This window comes from Amphiura filiformis, chromosome 13 (genome assembly GCF_039555335.1).
Source record: "Amphiura filiformis chromosome 13, Afil_fr2py, whole genome shotgun sequence".
NCBI classification, from domain to species: domain Eukaryota; kingdom Metazoa; phylum Echinodermata; class Ophiuroidea; order Amphilepidida; family Amphiuridae; genus Amphiura; species Amphiura filiformis.
Genome location: NC_092640.1, coordinates 13,150,816 through 13,172,679, shown reverse-complemented (window position 1 = coordinate 13,172,679; position 21,864 = coordinate 13,150,816). Strand labels below are relative to the sequence as shown.

The 21,864-nt window shown below is 36.2% G+C and overlaps 1 protein-coding gene across 1 annotated transcript in view; it reads left to right on the top strand.

Annotated features, from left to right (window-relative positions):
* Positions 1-21,864, top strand: part of LOC140168016 (tensin-1-like) — a 234,753-nt gene that overhangs the window by 140,346 nt on the left and 72,543 nt on the right. The window contains 3 exon segments of the mRNA XM_072191323.1: positions 9,103-9,147; positions 12,940-13,043; positions 21,790-21,857. Coding sequence (XP_072047424.1) covers positions 9,103-9,147; positions 12,940-13,043; positions 21,790-21,857 — 217 coding nt within the window.

Here is a 21,864-nt window from a genome sequence, read left to right as displayed (position 1 = left end):
TAAAAACCTTTAAAAGCTAAAGGTCATTCGGTGTGAACTACTAAAAATTGGTCTTTTTTCAATTTAAAAAATATCTTTAATTGTTCAATTTCAGACTGTTTTTTAAAAGTAGTCCAAAATGATGTTGAACTTGGGTATTTACGAGGGGCAGTCAGTATGTTTTAAGAGTTGACTCGTGACGTCATTTGTGTATCGTTTTCATGGCATTTCTCAATGATTACATAAACACTGTACCTTTGTCTTTCAAACAACACATGTAAAAATTCTATCACACACATGATTACGTAACAGCATTAGCATAAAATCAATGGTCTAGAGTCACCTGGTGAAATTGAGGCGTTTTTGCTCAGGGAAATAAGAGGCTGAAATGAGGTATTGTTGTATTTTCTATATTTTCTTGAGAATTAAAGAATGGAGAATGCTGCCTTTTGGAACAGTAATAGAAAACAAACTATCAGTTCATTAAACCATGTTTGTTGGGCTGTAAAGGTTTTAGTTTATTTAAAATGCGTGGTCAAATATGTCTTATTTTTGACAAAAACAGGGCTTTTCTTGCTTTAATAATCTTGATATTGCCAAAAATAGCAAGCGTGGAAATTTAAATTTTTTGCCAGCTCTGTTGACTAATCTCCAAACATTTAAGCGGGAGTCTCCCTAGAAAATATTTGAATCCGTGAGTAAAATATAACTGTTATTGTACCATTGTTACATTTATACAAAAAGTAGTGGTACAAAGAGAGAGGCCATCGTTTGAATGAGAAATTTATTTTTAAAACTTTTCTGTTCATTTCAGGTTGAGATCATCCATAAAAATTCATATGAATATTTAAATTACAATTTTCATAGCATTTTGTAATATTTTAGGCCCTATTTACATGGAATTTAGCAATTTTCGTGCATTTCCACCATGTTGTATCGGTCATCCCACCTGCGCATGCGCAGATTGTTGTTTCATTTGCACCAGTTATCATCGCACTGAGTACCAGCTCTCACACGGGACCAGTCATTATATTTTAGTCTGTTTCATTTTGGAGATAATTACTGTCATTTGTAATAACTGCTTTTTCATTTTCGCCATTTTTGCAGAATAATGTTGCTTCCATTCAAGCCCTAAAGTTGTTGAAGTTTCCAGGCGTCCCATTTCCACCAACGTTTAATGGCAAGTCTCATATTTTACCAAATGCAAGCGGAGGACCTAGTGTTTATTCCTGCCCAAAACTAGCCATATGCACCTTGTACTTTTGCTGTTTTCGGACATTGTAAACACGTGTTTTTCTGTAATTTAAAAGGCCCGCCTTTTTGCGTGATTTGGCAGTGTCCCTAGTATATTGATTTTATGCTAATGCTGTTACGTAATCATGTGTATGATATAATTTTTACATGTGTTGTTTGAAAGACAAAGGTACAGTGTTTATGTAATCATTGAGAAATGCCATGAAAACAATCCACATATGACGTCACGAGTCAACTCTTAAAACATACTGACTGCCCCTCGTAACAAGCCAGTGCGCATAAAGCCCAAAAAAATTTCAATCTCACCCAATTTTGCCCCAAACGGAAGCTTTTTGAGCTAAAAAGCAGATAAAAGTGGGTCATTGGGTGTAGCTTAATTCCATGCATTATAATGGCATTAGTGTAAGCTTTTGAAAAAAAAGGGGTCATTTGGTGGCAGATTTGCAGGAAAAGGGGGGTCTATTGACAGGCAGATGATGCATGCCAATGTGCATTGTATGTAAGAGCCATTGGCATTTGGTACTGTCAGAAGGTGTATGTGCATTACCCATTTCCATTGGTGTTACTGAAACTTACTGCATACATATTCCAGAATAGAAGACACGTGCAACCTTAGGTCCGTCAATATTATTATCATTATTAGTGTTCAGACGATCGTATAATTCTCAAGGATCTTCATGCTTCAGAATTGCGATTTCTAAGTCAGTCTCCGAGTGCATGTCCACACCACTCAATTGATGCCTGGAATCCTCAAGTTTTGCAATGCCTGATGACGTCAGCTATGGAATTTCAACCGGCACGCCAAATTGAGCCATATTAAATATAATCATTATAAGGTCATAGACCATGTTCAGCACTGGAGAATCACAAAATGTATCGTTCACAGGGCAGTAGAGGATCACGCGTGCATCATTCAGGGAAAATTGTAAAATCCCCTAATAATTTCTATGGGTTAAATTTTGGGCAAACTTAGGGATTGGAGTCCTTAAGAGCGTTCACACGTCAGATTTCCTGTTCGAGAACCACATTGCTTAAGCAAAAACCCTCCGTATGGACGTGCCTATTTAATCAGTTATTTGTATTATTATCAATTGTGTAACCAATACAAAAACCCACGGTTTGGACTTTAACACCTGTACAAGTATCGGATAGTATGGTATCCTTAAAATAGCATAAACAATAATTATGAGTTTTGTCCAAGAGACAAAAAGAGTGGTTAAGTAGCAGGGGTAAGTTGATGCTTATTTTCAAAGTTTTGATGATTTAAAATCTCCTGATCTGTGTTTTTATATTAGTTGAGGTGAGCTCAGTGTATGATGTGACATAGCCTTTATGATTTGTGTATTCAATTCAGCTAGTTCAAGTCTTTATTATTTTATTTTATTCATGTTTTATGGTTGTTGAAGAGCAAATCTTGAAAATGACAATTCAATGGATGAATATGCGACACGATCTGGTCCATGGAGGCCAAAGGAGACAACAAGACCTAAATTTGACAATCTTGACTTGGATTAATTTCACATTTCGATGACTTGTGTATAACTGTGAGCCTTCCCCTAGTCAAAATAAGAAATCAGGAAAATATGTTTTGGGGCAAAAATTGCAAACTTTTGAGCACATTTCCTGTTTCATATTGCTGTGTTGTATCTTATAAGCTGTATATGTCTATGTTGGTACTTCTGCAGCCAGCATTTATATTACAGGACTTCAAACATGCTCATCTATCAGGACACAGTTCTATAAGCCCAATATGTTTGTACATTGACAAAATGACCTTTGATTGTGTTGGGTATGGAAACTCATACTCCACACCTTGAGGTCAAAGTTCATACTCTCGTTATTCAATGAAGGCTATGGAACTATGCCACTGAAAATGGGGCCATTTTGGCTCCTGGTTCAGCCAGCCATAGCCAGTTGATTAGTAGCACACAAAGAGATATAAGAGATAGATAAGTGTCGTCTTTTTACTCGTTCGCATTCTTGAGATGATTTGGTGCTGGGTCAGTAATGGTCAGCATGGTCAGTGGAAGAAATTGTTTTATGTATCTGTCAAAGCTGGATGCAAATACATTAGCTGCCTTATAAAAAAAATTTTGAAGAAAAAATATTCCGAAATTTGATAAGAAAAAAATCTCGTCTGGGCGATTTAAGTTGAAATACCAGTACCGCCACCACAGGTAACTTAATGCTCTGCATGCTAGCCATAGGCTTCAACATAAGAAGTCCCAATTTTTGAGATATTTTCTCAAAATATCAAGAGCTATCTCAAGAACCACTGAACCAATACTAGGCTTGTTTGTACTCATATTAATGCATCTTTCATGCTGATTCCAAATATGGTCATTAAAATTCACATTTCTGAAATTTTTGACTTTTTAAAAAAAGATTGAAACTTGTCCAACCATAGACCCTCTTTTTTTCCAGGGTTTATGACCTAACTGGCTAATGTTTCAAAAGTTTCCATACAAGCCTCAAATATCACAAAATTGATTCTTGAAAAGACCCCCTTTTTCGCAAAGTTATAGGCATATACCTTTTAATTTGAGCAATATTTGAGATAAAATAAGTAACATAGAGCAGCTTTAGCACTCATTTGGTAAATATCATTGAGTCCTGCCTACGACCTTGTAAATATGTCACAGGATGATTCTTCATTTAGGAGAGCAGAGATTTTAATCATCAGATTGATATTTAGAATTTAATTATTGTGCTTCTAGATTATGAGTTTTATATCACCGTATATTAAATATTGTAATAATATGCTCATATATACAAGCTGGATATAACTCCTCCCTAATTTGCCTATGCCATGTGAAGTTGACAGAAAAGACCTGCCATGAATATGTTGTTCTATTTGATATAGGGCAGATTGATGGGGGAATGGAAAGGACTTGAACCACCCACCCCCTCCCCATAAAAAACATTCTTGACTCCTTTGACCTTAAACAAAAACCTAGGATCACAAACATGCTTACCTGCATGTAGGCCCATAGCAAGGTAGAAAAATGTGAGGCGTGGACAACCATCAAAATACAAAAGAATATCTACACCAAAATTGGAACACAGCTATAGAGGAAAACACAACAAATTTCTAAAAAGTGGGGTGGCCATGGTCTCCCCTTGCTACGCTCTGCCTACCTGTATGTTCAGTAACTCAGATACCACTTTCACTCATAAAATGACCATTGAAAGCATTTGGTACAACTCGACAACTTAAGTCCATTTTTTGCTTGTTGAATGGGGGTTATTGCACTCAGGGCCGTTGCAAGGTTTAAATATGTGGGGCGGCCATCACAAATATGGGGCGGCCAAATTACAAATATATGCCCAAATTGAAATAAAGATATAAAGAAAAACATAACAAATGTCTTAAAAAGTGGGGCGGCCATGGCATCCCCGGCCGCCCCGCTTGCTACGGCCCTGATTGCACTATTCTATGAGCCCCTTCTATGGAGATGATATTGTGGATAAATTCTCAGAATTGGCTACTGTCTTATATACAGTGCGCATGCATATGCAATTGGCACTCACTAATATACCTGATAGAACCAATTTGTCCATTGACCTACTTCTTCTATGCCATTTGTTTCACTTCTTCTCCTCCCCTTCGGCAAGACCAAGTGTAAATTAATAAATCGATACGGCTAAACCCGAGATATTCCTTTGTCCGTAATCATGGGTTATCGTAACTGACCCTCGGGGCTGCTGGTCACTTATTATACTGAACAAGATATTAAAGTTGAACCTGTATGTGGAAGATTTAATAGACTGATAGGACCTAATGAATTAAATGAGGCATATTGGGATAGACTTATTGGAAAATAATTTAGACATCATAAGTTGGAAGTGCAATATTTGGGTAGATGGTGGTGACTGTAATATATAGGGCCCCTATATGTACATATAGTATGTCAATGAAGTAAACGAGACATATTGGCATAGAGTTATTGGAAGATAAAGACATCAAAAGTTAGAAGTGAAATACTTGGGTATAGATGATGGTGAGTGTGATATTTTTCGGATCAGCACCATGATAAGTTCCACGTTTATAATGTGTGAATTCACCATCTTGGCTTAGTTACTATTTCACACTTGGTTTGCATTCCTGTTAGCAACCCATTAAGTTTGCATTGTGATCATGTTGATCGTGGTTCAGAACACAGTTAACATGAACCAGTTGACAGGGAATTACTCTCTCAATTTAAAATAGTAATAAAAATTCCTTTAAAAGGGAAAGCCAGCCTCAATGTAGAAGAGGTCTTGTAATTAGTTTTGGTCAATGTGAAAGGCATTTTTAGGATCACGCTTACATCTACATGACAGTCCACCAAACCATCAACGATGAGAACATGCACACTGAAACAGCAGAAAACATTAATTCCTAATCTCATGTCAACTCTTTTAATTCATTACATGTACTCCAAATTGTTCTGGTCTGTTTGTTTTGTTGTTGTTGTTGTTGTTGTTGTCGTTGGTTTTTTTGTCTTTTCAGCTTTTTACCCACGATATCTCAATTTCCAATTTTGTAATACCAGAACTTACGAACTCAATATCTTCGCTTAGGAATGTCCGATTTCACTGCTTTTCGATATATACACTGCGGTTTGAGTTAACTTACATGTACATTTTATTTTAAAATAACTTAATTAATTCGCAATGTATAGTTTAAGCCTACTATATTATAATAGATAGTGGCCAGCACATTTATAAAGGACTGGTTACTCACTACAATCTTCACTCTTAAACTGTGTTTTTCTGAATGTGCTGATCATGTTGATTGCTAGTCGGAAACTCCTGCTTGAAGCTATGGACATGGCATCTTACATACTCCATTCTATAACAGTCTGCCTAGTGCCTTGTGTGTTTTCTCTTCAATCATTTTGTTGAATGTAATTTTATGAATCAAATAGTTATGTGTCATTTTATTTATAATAAAGAAGTTATTAAATTAATAAAGTAAGACAATTTATTTATCTATAAGTGCATGTCAAATGGGGTACATTGTTCAATACTATATGCATAAATTATGCCCATATTATAGCTAGGCCCTAAAAACTTTATTTTGCATCGGATTTTTCCGTTGAAAAGACAAAACTGATGTTTATGATAGCAACCATTTCATCAATAACATTTTGAGTCATTTTATCCATAAAACGACACAGGATATGATAGATAACTACTTTCACATCAATATGGTCCATATGATCACAGATTGTTGAGAATCTGTGATATGATCCGAGGATATGATGAAGATTTTGATTCTATAGATCTGTTATCAACATGATATCACGCTGTTCAGTGGTCAAGGAGTAAGGACCCCGGTCAAGGACACTGATATGACATCATAGGTGATGTCAGATTTTCTTCTGCTGACCATATGATGCTATATATATTAACTATTATTGTTACATTTATAGGCCTTTAAACTTTTAAAGTCATAATTAATTAGTTCAAACATAACTTTGGTAATACTCACTCGTTTTGTTCGTTGAAACGGCAAAACATACTTACTTTTCCTAACAAATCGAATTAAAATATTTTAAAAAATTTAACCACAAAAAGTAAAAAAAAAAAAATCATTCCAATACCACTAAAATATAATCTCTTGAGTAAACTGACCCCAAACCTGAAACAGGTACCAGCCCCGAATGGGCTGGCGAAAATCAAAATCAGTCCAAACAGCCAAGTGAGTGTCCAGTCTATTTTGAGAGAAATCCACCCTATCAAAGAGAAGATGATTGGATTCTTTTCAAAAGTTAATTTTTTTTTACAGTGATTTTCTTAATTTTTAATACACTTAGGGAAAAGGTATCATACACCTGCTAGGGTGAATCCTCATCATATATAAGCTGCTCATATAAGTTTTCAATGAATTAAACTTTGTGTCTTCCAACCCCTGCAACCCTGTTTGTTTTTGGCAGTGCTACACTGCAAAAAAAAGTGTTCAACATTAGAACACCACCTGTGCAAAATTTGACACACTGTATTCAATTTCATAATGCTTGGTGTTCGTAACCATAATGCTTAGTGTTAAGTAACATAACGTCAGAGGAAACTTTTAAACACATAGTGTTTGAAGTGTTCAGCATTAGAACACCACCTGTTCAAATGTTGACATACTGTATTCAATTTCAGAATGCTTAGTGTTCGTAACATAATGTCAGAGGAAACTTTTAACACATAGTGTTTGAAATGTTCAGTATTAGAACACCACCTGTTCAAATTCGACATATAGGCCTATTTGACATACTGCATTCAATTTTGTAATGCTTAGTGTTCGTAACATAACGTCAGAGGAAACTTTTAAACACATAGTGTTTGATCATTCACCTAAATGTTCATAAAATGAACACTGTATGTTTAATCTACAATTTTCACAACACTATTATAGGCATACAGCATAAAATGCTCGCCTGATTGTAAAACCATTTATATAATTGGTTACTATTATTTATGGAGATCATCAGTTGTTCTCATTTCATTTTACACAGGCCTGCAGCTTGCACGGAATGAAAGAACATTGAACATTTTGCGGTTTATAGAAAAATACCTGATAATAGGCCTATTATAGGGGTAGGCTTACGTCGAATATTGAAATTTAGGCCTATACCGTACCGTACACTCCAAATAACTCTGGGTGCACGCCCATAAAATCGTGTTGTAGGCCTACAGCTCCAGGTGTTCACAACTTTTACACTGAATGAACATGTAATGTGTTCGTTTTGAACACTGTATGTATGTAGGCTATATTTACCACGTGCTGGGCCACGCATGCGTCGTTGCACCGTATAATAGAACAGACGATGTCATCGGAGTGAGAAACCGCGATTTGGACGGGGATTTGGAGGTGAGATTTTACCCACAAAATACCATTTTATTTAAAAACAAATATATCGAACGTGTTCTCCACGTTTCATAGAACAACGAGACTAAAAATATAAATTCATCGTTTTTGTATTGCGTGGTTTTAGTGCATTTTAATGAATGCGCAGTAAGCTTATCAATCATGACCATGCAATAGTCACATGGTCAGCGGTGCAAATCTGCAATTTGATATAGGCCTAATGTGAATTATACTGTAGGCCTAAACCTCTGACGAGTGTGTCTTACAACTGGTCAGTATCTTGGTCGATTCATAGATGTAATTGCGATGTTGCACTAGTCAAACATGCATAGGCCTTGCCCTAGGTTTGCTGTAATTTACTACTGAGTCTGTTGTTACAATTACATTTCGGACAAAGGTGTACATTTATACATTGACCCATTGTACTTTGCTTTGTGTATAGCCGTATTGCATCCCTTTTTGTAACACTTATTGAACATATCTAGGCCTAAGTGTCATATGTTCCAGACTAGAACACTAAGTGTATGACATTTGTGAACACAACTCAGTGTTCAAAGATTAGAACACAAGTGTTCTAAATGATTAGAACACAAGTGTTCTAAAGCAGAACACATTTGATTTTGAACATGTAAATGTGTTCTTAAAGTGTTACATGGCATTGAACATGTAAATGTGTTAGGATTTGGAACACTTTGTGTTCAAAGTTTTAACATTAGGTGTTCAAAACATGAACACACCATGTTCACAAAATAGCGACAATATGTTAACATCAAGTGTTCAAAAGGTGAACACACGTGTTCACAAATTATACTGTTGTGTTAAAGTCTGGAACACTTGGTGTTCACAATCAGTACACTTTTATATGTTCAATAAGTGTTACAATTTTTAGTGTTCTAATTCAGAACACTTTTTTTTGCAGTGTAGTCAGAATCTGGAATACAAATGTACAAGAGATTGATGGATTTCTACTCTTTACTTTTTATGTCAATCACCAATTTTTCTATGTTTTATCTTCTTGTTTACAGCCTAGCAATGAAGGACTAAAAACTACACATGGTATACTGAAATCAGTAAGTACACAATATCCTTGATTTCTTTTCAAACTATTATGTTAAATTGTGACCATTTTAATTTACAAAAATGGTCCAAAAATTTATTGACATGGCAGCCTCAAGAATGCTAAGTTACGGAGTGTCACATTATGATGTAACTCGTCATGTAAAAAGAAAAGAGCATTGCTTTCCTCCGAATAATTGATAAGCTCAAATGCATGTTATAATATAATACACCTTTGTCAAACTTACATTGATATAAGCCACCAAGATGATAAAAAGTATAACATATATTTTCAGATTATTTCCTTTTTATTTGACCAGTCATAGGCCTATTTGACAATATCTGAAATTGAGATAAATGGATATGTCAGTTTTTGTATCTCAACTCGTCATTTAACTTATTACCATATTCATTCCATGAATGAACTTTTTTTATTGTATGGAATCAACATAATATTTGGGCTATTCCAGTTGAAATCCATACACCCCCCCGCCATGGAAGACATTTCCTTTATCTATCATAAAGGGAGAGTGAATTTCAAATGGGTTATCTATATGGGCAACCTGATTTAAAATCTACACCCCTGTGTGGGAGATTAAGGTCATGTTTTCCACAGGGGGTGTATGGATTTCAACCAGAATAGCCCATTGAAATAAATGTCAACCTGAGGGTAAAGATGCGCCATTGTTATATTCCATTATTTTCTTCTATTGTTGTCATTTTGATGACCTTCAATTTTTTTGGTAACCTTCATTTTTATCCTAAAAACTGCAGTCAACTGTGAAATGCACGACAGATGAACTATATGTGATGCAATCATGCACAACGAGTCGTATGTCCGCAGTATTGATTTGTGCGATACGGCCAAAATAGTGTACAGTTAAACTCCTTTTTTATGTTACACTTCTAGAAAAAGGGGCTCTTGGCTGCCTTGTATGTTTGCCCCTCATGCATTAGCGATAATCCAGCTTAAAATGTGTGGGGGAATCAGTCTGAATTGTCAAAAAGTGGCTGAAAAGAACAAAAAATGGGTCATTGGATTGATGCCCATGCCCTCATGAGAAAGGGTTCTTGCAAATTGAAAGAACTAAAAAAAAAGGTTCTTCTACCCTTTACAGAACCTTTTCCTGGTTTAAAATGTCTTAACTGGCCTTTCCAAAACCTTGCGTTCTTTGTACTTTGTAGAACTATTGACAGTTCCACATACAGGAAAAAACTATTTTAGGTTCTACTTAGAACGTTTTTTGAGTGTACACATACTGTTTTTAGCAATGTGAAAATACTGTGGGCATCACATGTCCAATTTTCAAGATTGAAGAAGTATTAAATTATTACAGCCTGTGCCTTTAAAAATGGGAAAAAATGGTATGACAAAAGTCTCAATTGGCCTGAACACATCAAATATGATTTTGTTTATTTTTGGATTGTCAGCAGAATGCATTTGACTACTTGCACCAAGTTATTTGATTTTGTTACATAAACATAAAACAGAATCATATTTCACCTAACTTTGTTTAAAAACCATACGATGCCCTGAATTTTTCTTGAATTTCTACTTTTGCAAGATTGTAATACCCAATGGTGTACTGAAATACGATGTAAAAGACTAAGCCTGAAACCCTTTAATTACAGTTAAAAGTTTTTATTAAAAACGGTGGATCTCCGGTTTTGACAAGCATGTGTATCATTGAATCAGTGACGTATAAACTATGTGCATATCACTATTCACCTTTAGTTATGGTCTTTTTTTGGTCTTACATGTATTTATAAGTCCCAGCTCCCTGCACTCATTGACAATAATTATAGGAGCTGGAATGAAAAAAGCAAATTTCTTTACCTCTTTTTTTTGTGCAAAATTAAAAGTTAAAACTACATTTTGTGGAAAACAAAAGAATCTATTCTGTATGTAAATCACACAATATTGCTTTAATATTGGTTTTGGGTTGTAGGCTTTAGGCCGCATACAATTAATTTTTGTTTCTCATTGGATTGAAAAGTTGACTTTTTCACATGGATAACAGAAACCATTTGCATCCAAAACCTGACTGACAAAATGTTGGTTGTCAACATAATATACCTGTGCACTTTCTACATAAAGAAAACACCAGAATTACTAATAATACAAATACTACGTACAAACTAAAGTCCGCATTATACCTTTTAACCCTTAATCAAACTTGTATTTCATTAATAGGCCTATAAATACACTTAAATACACATTCAGCTCTGCTTTCAAAATGAATACCCACACGTTTAAAGTACATCTATATCATTAGTAATGCTTTAATAGTTAAATAATAGTAAAATATAACAATTTAAAAAGTTCAATCGAAAGTGCACATCTTTTTTGACAGACATCTTATATAAACTGAAAAGCTTTACAAAAGGCACAATACAAATAACGTAATGTCATTGACAAACTTTGATTTGTAGGCTTCATTCAAGTCTTTGACAATAACCATCATGTTATATGTATTGAACCATGTATAGTTAATAGTATTCAAGATTTGTAGGAAGTCTATGTATAATAGTGCTCAGGTAACTTGTGGTCACATGGTTGCCAGAAGGTGCATTTCCTGCCCAATTGGGCTGCCTTCACATGTCCCACTCAGATTTACTACCTGAGGAGGGGTTCTTAGTAGTCTACCGGACGTTCATATAAGGGGCATGTTTTGAACTAAAATATTAATCTCATTTTGGTCCATCTTAGCTTTTTATTTCCAATTTATCACATTACGTGCTTCATGCAGTATGAAGCTGTCAGTGTGAAATCATTTAACAGTGGAACAACATTTGCAAGTCACCCCATCCCCCTTAGAAATGTTCACTCCCCTAGAAGTTTTGCCTGGTACACCTCAACATTTTGAAATCATAAACCTGCTGAAATCAGCCAATATTAAATTGCTATTACAAAGTCTTTATGCAAGCAAAAAAACATCCATTTTACCTCGGGTTCTTGATTTTAGATTGCGTAGGGCTGTTTGTTGGCTGGGATCCTGAATAGTTTGATGTAAAAGAGACCCAAACATTTACTGATGTTCTATAATTTGTACTGTTTCTATTCAAAATTATGGTCAATTTGTTCAATTCTACCTGTAAACCTGTGTTCTGACAATTTCATTTCAAATATATATTGATCAACAATCATGAAAAGTTCCCCAAATCTGCCGCTTATCCCTGTTACTACCTTAGTCTATGTCGTAGACCCACATCCCTGACAATGTAGTGTGTTGGCTGGGTATGACCTTAAATTATCGTAAAAATAGTAATCATAAGAGTGAAATTAAATTATTCAAATGTGGTAATTAATTTATGCAAGTGAATGAACAGTTTTGGAATAAATTACAATGTTGGTATAATAGTCCCTTCCCTTGAAAGAAATATGTTAGGGCATGGAAGTAAGAGACACAGTTTAAGTCAACCTTTGCAGGAACATTAAACTTAATCATATGAAAATATATTTTGTCCTGACACAAACATTCCAGAAAACATTTCCAGCTGAATTTCATAAAAGCACTCAAATAGTAGGATTTGGGTGCTTTTTGTCCATTTGACTAAGCATTGGGCTACCTGAATGTCAATTGGCTGCATCAACAAAGTGTTTGGCAAACCTGGTCGTGTGAACCAATGCTGGCAACACAACACAAACATATAAAGTGGGTGACTGGATCAGCTACACAACAAGGACCTATGCCAGCTAGCTAGCCAGCGTCTGACTTCCCAATCCAAACTAATCATGGCTTATCTTCTAAGTTCTCCTCATTGGATTCATAATGAACTATCCCTTTCTTATTGTCTGTCTGTAGCCATCATCATCAAGTGACAGCAAAAGTTCCAACAGCATGTCTACAGCAACAGCAGCACCTGTAGCTGTTCATACAGCAGGAGGGGATATAGCTCTGAAAGGAAGGTAAGTGCTAGTACTATAAATAGGTTCAATAACACAGGTGGATAATATGCCAATAGTGCCTTAGGACTGGATCCGAGAGAGATATGCTCAAGATATTTGGCGTGACTGAGCCTTCTTATTTACCGTGACTTCTCTTTAGTCCGAAGGGTCGCTAGTCTGAAGGTTCTCTAGTCTGAAGGGTCACTAGTCCAAAAACCAAATTAAGTTTGCTAAGCCGAAGGTTCTCTAGTCCGAATATAGAATAAGGGTTAGGGTTAGGGTTAACAAGCCTTATTCTATATTCGGACTATAGAACCTTATTTATTATTCGGACTAGCGAACCCTCAGATTAGAGAACCCGATATTCGGACTAGCGAACCTTTTACAGAATTCGGACTAGCGAATGATAAATTACATGTTTGGACTAGCGAACCTTCGGACTAAGGAGCCTTCGGACTAGGGAACCTTCAGACTAGAGAGTTGTCGCCCTTATTTACTTCCGCAAACATGTAACTCCTTGCCATAGCTTTTGCCAATTTTTTAAAATAACCATTACATGGTAAAAGGATGTATTAAAGAGGAAATTATTAATAGGGAACTGAGGAAATAAGAGGAGGATACTTTCATTTGCCATAGTATTGTGCCATACAGTTAACAAACCTATGGCAAGAGACAGTAACATTGTTTTAATCTCTTTGCATGTTTCCTATGTGAGTCAAATAGAAAGGTAAACATCAACCACGGCAAAGGAAGTAAATCTAACTAAAGAGATGGTGGCTCTGAAAAGAGCTGTTCTAGTAGGTACCTCTTTCCTGCTAAAGATCCTGTGACTCTGAAAAGTGCTATTCAAGTGGACTGCCCCATGTTCTCTAAAATAAAAGTTTGGTGGTTCTGAAAAGAGACATTAATTAGTTGGTGCTTTTTTCTGCTGAAGATTTGGTAAGCTACCCTTTGCCGGATGATATATTAGATTGCTCCTATCTACTAAATAGATGGTGCCTCTGAAAAGAGCTGTTCTAGTAGGTGCCTCTTTCCTACTAAAAATCATGTGACTCTGAAAAGAGCTATTCAAGTGGGCTGCACCTTGTCCACTAAAAGATTGATGGCTTTGAAAAGAGATATTAATATTGATAGTTGTTGGGGCCCTTTCCTGCTGAAGAATTGGTGGGGCTGAAAAGAGACACCAATATGATAGTTTGGTGCCCCTTTCCTGCTGAAGATTTGGTGACTCTGTTGACATTCGCCGTGACATTCACCACCGTTGTAACATATTGTATCCAGGTGGTGAATCATGCATATGACCTGGACTATGACATTATACATGCAGAAATACATGCTCCTGTGATTTTGATAAAAAGAAAACCGCAGGACAAGATTATTTTGTGAAGTAAATATAAATATGATAAGTTGGGTTAGTTTAGGCTATATCAAGTAGGTCCATCCATACAATTCAAGGATAAAGGTCTGTAAGAGAAGGGAGTGGGGTGGAACAAAGCTTTATTTGTGGTTTTCATGACATGTTGACTTCAGATCACATTAGATTAAACTAAACAAAAACATATAAGGAGGGGGTCAGTGACAAACACATGTATGACCCCAAAATATCAAGGAATATGTAGGATTATTTTTGGAGGTGGATGGATTGGGAAGTTATACAGTTGGTCCAAAGGGAGCATGACTTCAGTGGCGTTTGTGCTCAAATAGTGAGACAAATAAAGATGACACTAAGAGGAATGGTATAGGTAGAAGGGAGATCCCAAGGCTTGATTGAAGGGTGTATTGTGCTCCATGTGCATGATTTCTCTTATGAGGGAAAAAAACAAGTATATTGCAACAGAGCCCTGAACAGGGCCCATGGTTGCAATGTCAAATTCAATCATTCTCATAATCTATGGGCATTTACTATACTATGTCTGGGAGCTGATTCTGTCAAGTACAGAAATGGTTCAGGTTCATTTCATTGATGTACATTGCGGTTCCATTCAATGTTAGCAGCCTAAGGCATTTTCTATATCTAATGGGGTATACTTTGTACTTTTGTGGTTATTACCATTATTGAAACAAACTATACATGGCCCACAAATATGATTTGGTCTGTATGGTGAAACTACTAAAAACTCAGTATTCAACCTGAATTACGGTTAAGGGCTATGCCAGCAAAAGTGTTCAAAAATCAATGCCTGAATGTGATTCAAATGGTCATTAAAGGTAGTTTTGAAATGAAATATTTGGCACAAAATGAAGAAAACAGCAGTATTGACAAAGTTGAAGCCCAATTTAAGTACATGTTAGATCTATTTAAGTAGAGAAATTCATATAAAATGCCTTGTTTTGTCTTATATACACAGCTTTTGGCTTAAGCACTAGCAGGTTATGTTAGCACATCCACAATTTTAAAAGTACAAAGGTGCCAAAAATCTGAATTTTGACAATCCTCCAGATGAGCAAATCACTGAATAGGCTTTTAAGAAAGCCAATTTTGCTCAAATTAATTTCAATTGTGCAAAAGTACTATTTATAACTGCAGTCAATTTCAATCCCAGAAATTTATCATGAAGAATATTGTTGTGATAACTATATTGTATTACATTTGTTTTGATTAATTCAAATGAAACAAAATATGACAAAAATTCAAGTTGCACAAAAGTGCTAGTTGATACTGCAGTCAATTTCCATCAATTTTCCATGAAGAGTTTTTTGTTGTTGTCATTGATAAACTCAGACTTAGTAAGAGTACAATTTCAAATACTGTAAAAGCGGAAATTTACACGCTACATTTATTTTCGCGCTTTTTGCGTTCCAAGCTGCTAGCGTGAAAATAACACCACACAAATATATACCTTTTGTGTATAGGTCAGTGTACTGAAACTTAAAATCGCAAATTTAAAAACAAGGGAAACAGTTCAAACTTGGCAAATTGCGAAAAATTAATCACGCGGAATTTCCACTTTTACAGTAAGTGTATATGACAGATGAGTACATCCCTTCAAATATCATAGTTCACCCTCTAATATGGACTTATTAAACTTGCAAGTCCCACATCCATCATGTTAATAGTACACCATCTAGAGATGATAAATTAACTAGGTATACCAGTGATTTGAAACATCCTAGCACACTTCCTTCTTAACATTAACTCCTCAACAGCGTAGTTTCTACCAGCGTGAGTCATCGTGGGGGGCATTGACCATGATTGGGGGCACCAGGGCTGATTTTGGGCACTATCATTTTTCATCAATTTTCCCATGGGATTTTCTAAATTTTCAAATTGATTGGGGGCACATGCCCCTATGACGCTAGCCACTGGTTTGTATATAAGGCGTGCCAACCTTTTCATAAAATTAGGCCTAAAAATCAAAGTAACATTTGAGGGACAAGCTGATTTGAAATAGAGTATGTAGGATTCTTTTTTCCTTCAATTTTATAGCTATTACAGAAGTAGTATAAGAGTACAATGTATGACTATGAGCAGAGCAACCTAATCCTTTGACTCAGGACTGCGAGGTTGTGGGTTCGTACCCTGTCAGGGCCAACTTGTTATGTCCTTGACACTGGAGCAATTTAACTCAAAAACTTTGAATAAGAATGTTTTGGTGATGGTCCTCCATGTATGGTAGAAAGCAGGAGCTGAAGAATAATAATTTTTCTGCCATATTTTTGTCATTTTCATTCATATGTCATCAATTCAAACTAGTGACTCATTGTAGGAATTTTGCAGGTTTTGCATTTCATCTTCCAAATGCCATTAGTTATTTTAGGGATCAAATTTTGAACCAATTCCCATGGAATATGAGAATTTAGTTTTGAAATGTTCCCTTTTTGTTTTAGATTCCTACAGGCAGATTTAACTATGAAGATAGTTTGCTAGGGGTTCTGTATAGATTAAGGGTCAAAATCAATGAGTATTTGAAATAAGATCTCTCTTTTTCAGTGGATGACATCATGTTTTCTCTGTTTGAAGGAAATACCATATTGGCAGGTTTATTGCCAGATATAAGGGGGTCTACAATGAGCTAAAAAGTGAAAATTTTGTGAAATTTTCTTTCAAAAAGGACTCATTTTAATATTTTTCCTGAAAACGTGTACCTTTTGTGAGTTTCTCATTCAAAAAAGGGCTGATATTCAATTTTTTTTAAACAAAAAGAAGGAATAAAGTTTATAGAAACATGTACCATGCACCCCCTGGCTACAGCTATACATACTGGCAATGGATTGTGGTATACACAACTGTATAGGGAATGCAATACAAACTTGACCAAAACTGGTATGCATCTTCTTTGCTGGGCTTTTAAAGTTGAAAATTCACCTTGGTAAAAAATGGGACAAACTGGAGTCTAGTCCAACCTCGCTAATCTGGACCTCGGTTTTAAGGATATCTCTTGGTTATCTGGATAAATTATCTTCAAGGGAAAACATGGTTTCAAGGTCATGATATCTTATTGTTTGTTCTCATAAATGGAAGGGCAACTATTTGTATGCCTACAACCCCCCTGCTAAGTGGCGGCGCAAGAATTTTTTTTTTTTTTGGTAAAGTGAAAAGGGGGGGGGGGGCAAAATCAATACATTTTGCTCAAGATTACCCCAAAAAGTGGGAAATTTCCTAATTTTGTTTTTTTACTGGGGAGGGCAAGAGTTCTGACTAGGGGAGGGGCATTTCCCCCATGCCCCCCTGGTGCCGCCACTGTCCCCTGCGTATGAGTTTACTTACAACTTATTGCTCCTTCCTCCTTTACATCAGTTTGTCCTGACCATTTGTTAGTACATGCAACATGTTCCTTAGTGTGAGACCAATATGCTTGATTATTCCATAGACCATTTAAAACATGTTTTAAATGTCTACGATTATTCTGATGATTGAGGCAAAAAGCTAGAATTACAAAAATTGAGAGTGATTGAGGCAAAATGCTTGGATTACGGAATCCGCAATTGGGAGGAGTCATCCTAGAGCTCCAAGGTTTTGTAAATATGTCTCTTTTTACGACAAAATCATATCGCACTGTGCCATATAGCTCAACTTACAATTCACAAATTTTATTCCCCTATTTTGCAATATTAAAAAAATTATCCCCAAGTATTTGATTATATTGGACTGACTTTTTGGCACAACATGATCCATCTGATATTGACAGACGTGTTGATACTACTCTTGATTCTGTACTGTACTGTATTGTTATATATGGCCTTATCAGCCTATATGCATTGTAATGTGCAAAAAGTAGCATGGGATCGAACCAGTAACCTCAGATCATACACTGTCTACTTTTTGGCAGTTTGTGGCTGAATCCCCCCATTTCCCCCTGCGGTACCATCACTGACTTTTGGATGCAAATAGAGACAGTTGGTCAGGGTTGAGGGGAATTGTCTCAAAGTGACTCATGTTAATGATATTTGGATCCATGAAAATAGCATCAAAGCCAAATTAATTTAGGCTAAATGATGCTTCTAAGCAACATTCAATAGTGACTTTTGAAGTCCCACTTGAAGTCAGTCTGCCTGTTTAGAGTTTACAATCTGGACTGTATTTGATAGTGAGTAAGTAAAAATTGAATTCCGACTTCTAATGAAAATGGGACCTTAATCTCAATTGCTACAGTCTTGGCTTCAGAAAGTCCATGCAACTTTTAAACTATTTGCCAGTTTCTTGTACTACATCCATGTATATAGGCCTACATGCTAACTGCTAAAAACTGCTGGCCAGCTAGGCCTGTTTCATGTATACATACATGCTGGCTGCTACCTGTCAGATGGGGGTTGCCCCCTTCCTTCCTTCCTCTCTGTAAGCCACTGTTTGCAACCTAAGGTCATATATGTAAGGAAATATTGACATAAAGTAACCTGTCAATGTTGATTTTGTGTGGTGCAATGCCAGATGAAGACTGTGTGACCTAACCCTCACCTGCAAGTGTGCACAAAATAAGTGGAGTACTACATGTACTGTAGTACTAGCACTTCCCTGAGTGTAAAATACTCTTTTAGGGGTCCTAAGAGCAAAATGAAGATTGCTCTTTCTCACTCTGAAAAGAGGAACTGCTTATTCTACCCAGGCGCAGATCCAGTGGTGAGCAACCAGTGTATCCACCCCCTAAAAGCTTTAAAAAAAGAGAGAAATAAAGAGAGAGAGAGAGATAGAGAGAAAGGTTTGGGGAGAGAAAGGCTGGGGCGGACATGCTCCCCAATCCCCAAATCCCCAAAATTTTTGGGAAAAGGTCCACTTTTTCAAAATCTGCCCCTAGTCCAAAAAGGTCTACATTTTGGAAAAAGGTCCACTTTTTCAAAATCAACCCTCCCCCCTCAAATAAATACTGGTTACGGGCCTGCCGCAGACACCCCTTGCATGACACAGCAACAGGATCACTATTATGTCACACATCCAGAACTTCAAATACTGGATCCGCCCTTGCTACGTACCCCCACCCTTGTACCTTCCTTTCAGTTTGCAAAATACTTTTACATCAATACTCATTTTGGATGGAAAACCTTAACAAATTTTTACATTTTTTAAAACTTGGCAGTAAGGTCTTTGACCCTCCCTCATTTGCATAAAAAATAACCTGTGTGCATTTAAAGGATCAGAACCTGTAGAAATCAAAGTGAGTTTATATTGGGTTACTTACAAATTGTTTGAACAGGGAGGTGCTTGAACCATGCTTGAACTACTTGATTCACAGTGAAGAACTTCCCACACTTGCCTCTACAGGTCAAGTACTGTAGTAGTGGACATTTTTGTGGTGCATTAATTTGTGCCCTTTTCGCACTCTATGCGAAAATAAAACATGCAAATAATTTCTTTTTATGTAACTCTGTAAAAAAACTTTAAAATCATGAATTTTACAAATCGCCAAAGCACAAAAAATTATACACATGAAAATACCACTTTTACAGTATGCTACAGTCCTCATCTCTAGGATTTCAAATATTCTCATCTAGTCAGTACAACCATGGTACAACATTCTTTGACCCCAATCAGTGGTGGTGCCATGGGGCCCTGAAATCCACTTTTCCCCCCCATGCCCCCCCCCCCCCCCGAAAAAATTCCTGGTGGCGCCACTGACCCCAATATGCATATACACTCATTGTATGACCTTTGTGTGTGTTGGGTACAAAAAACTCATACTCTGCAATTTGAGGTCAGCTTTTGAATTATGATTGTTGGGGGGTACTGGGGGTTCTTGAATTTTGCAATGGGGCATGATGTTATTTTGGAGCATAGTGCATGTTTACATCCTGTGAAAGAGGCCATTTTGGGGCAATTAATTTGCCCTTTGCTTATTTTTTGAACTTTTAAAAACACCCAATAGGCCCTATATTAATATTTGGGTGTATTTTTCTGCTTCAACTTCAAGCTGTTGTGAGAAAAATGATAGCAACTGTACCCTTTCTGAGGTACATTGTGGATACATTGAGAAGCTGGCACTTAAAATAGCTATAGCTATCAACAAAGCGATGGCTCGTGTTACCATAACGTTTAGTAAGTCAATTGCTATAGCCGTGAGCAGCTTTGTAACAATAGTAATGCATACAGCTAAATCCAACGCTGTAGGTTTAATACGAGGAATATTTGTGGAATTATTTATAAAAATGCGCATTTGAGAATAATATTGAATTTGTACGTCAGTGCAGATTTCAGTGATGGCTTATAAATGTAGAATTAAAAGTTTTTGACAGAAATATGTTTGACAATTTATGCTTTTATGTGCTGCAATGCTTGCATAATAACCATTGCTGTAAACGGCAACTTTTAATTTATGGTATTTTTCTTTAACATCACTGCTGTGTTGTTAATATTGAACAACATAAGACGAATGGGGTATTTGTTCTATGTCAAAACATTATGAATACAATTAATAATTCTTAAGCTATAGGCGTATTTATAATATCTGTGAAATGGCTAAAACTGAACAAACATGGCTTCCACTAGCACTCACTTTAGAAGTTCAGAAAGTTGTTGACATCATATTCGATGGTTTTCCCTTCTTTAATATCCTCTGATGTTGAATACCTGTATCTCCTATCAGTAATACATGTAATATTCCATGACTGTCTGTATTCTATCATATCCTAATATCCTGTGATGAGTTGGCATTTCTATCTATATTCCTGCTTGCCTTTCATCATTTCCATACCGTGTACAATATTCCCAAAAAAATTAAAATATTATTTTCACATAAGACTTTGACAGCATTTGGTGTAAATCAGACAATTTTTGGGAAGTTGTTTTTAAAATTTTGTTTTCTGATTTACTCAGAAATATTTTTAGAAGGGCCAGCCTTCCCCTTGCCATCCCCCTTTTTATTAACCGATTGCACGGTCATCTGAAATCAAGGTTCTACCCGCAAGGTGCGTGCTGTGTGTGCATCGCCTGTCAAGCGCACACTTTAATTTGGCTGTCCAATCCTTGATGGCTGCCCCAATACTTTTGACCTATGGCAGTGAAGTGAAATGAATATTGTATCTTTTGTTGGGATATAAAGAAGTATTTTTTATTAACGTTGATTCACCTCAAAATCGGTAGCAATGTTGGTATGTATTTCACTGGTTGCGCTTTCAGTATCGAATCACGTAAAATTAATTACGCAGAACATTAACGCACACATACAAATGTGGTTTGTTGGTGTGTTTGCAGTGTAACTGCGAATAAGCATTGATATTACTACCACACTTGAGGTGAACCAACGTGTCGTGATGTTACATACATTATAGATTTGCTTTGAAAATACAAAATATTAATAGTTATTTTCTTGATTTATTTTTGTTTGATTATCTTCAGGAATGGCGATGGGCTTGTACGATACTCATTCGATCTGGAGGTGGATTATATCACAGAAAGAATCATTGGTAAGTG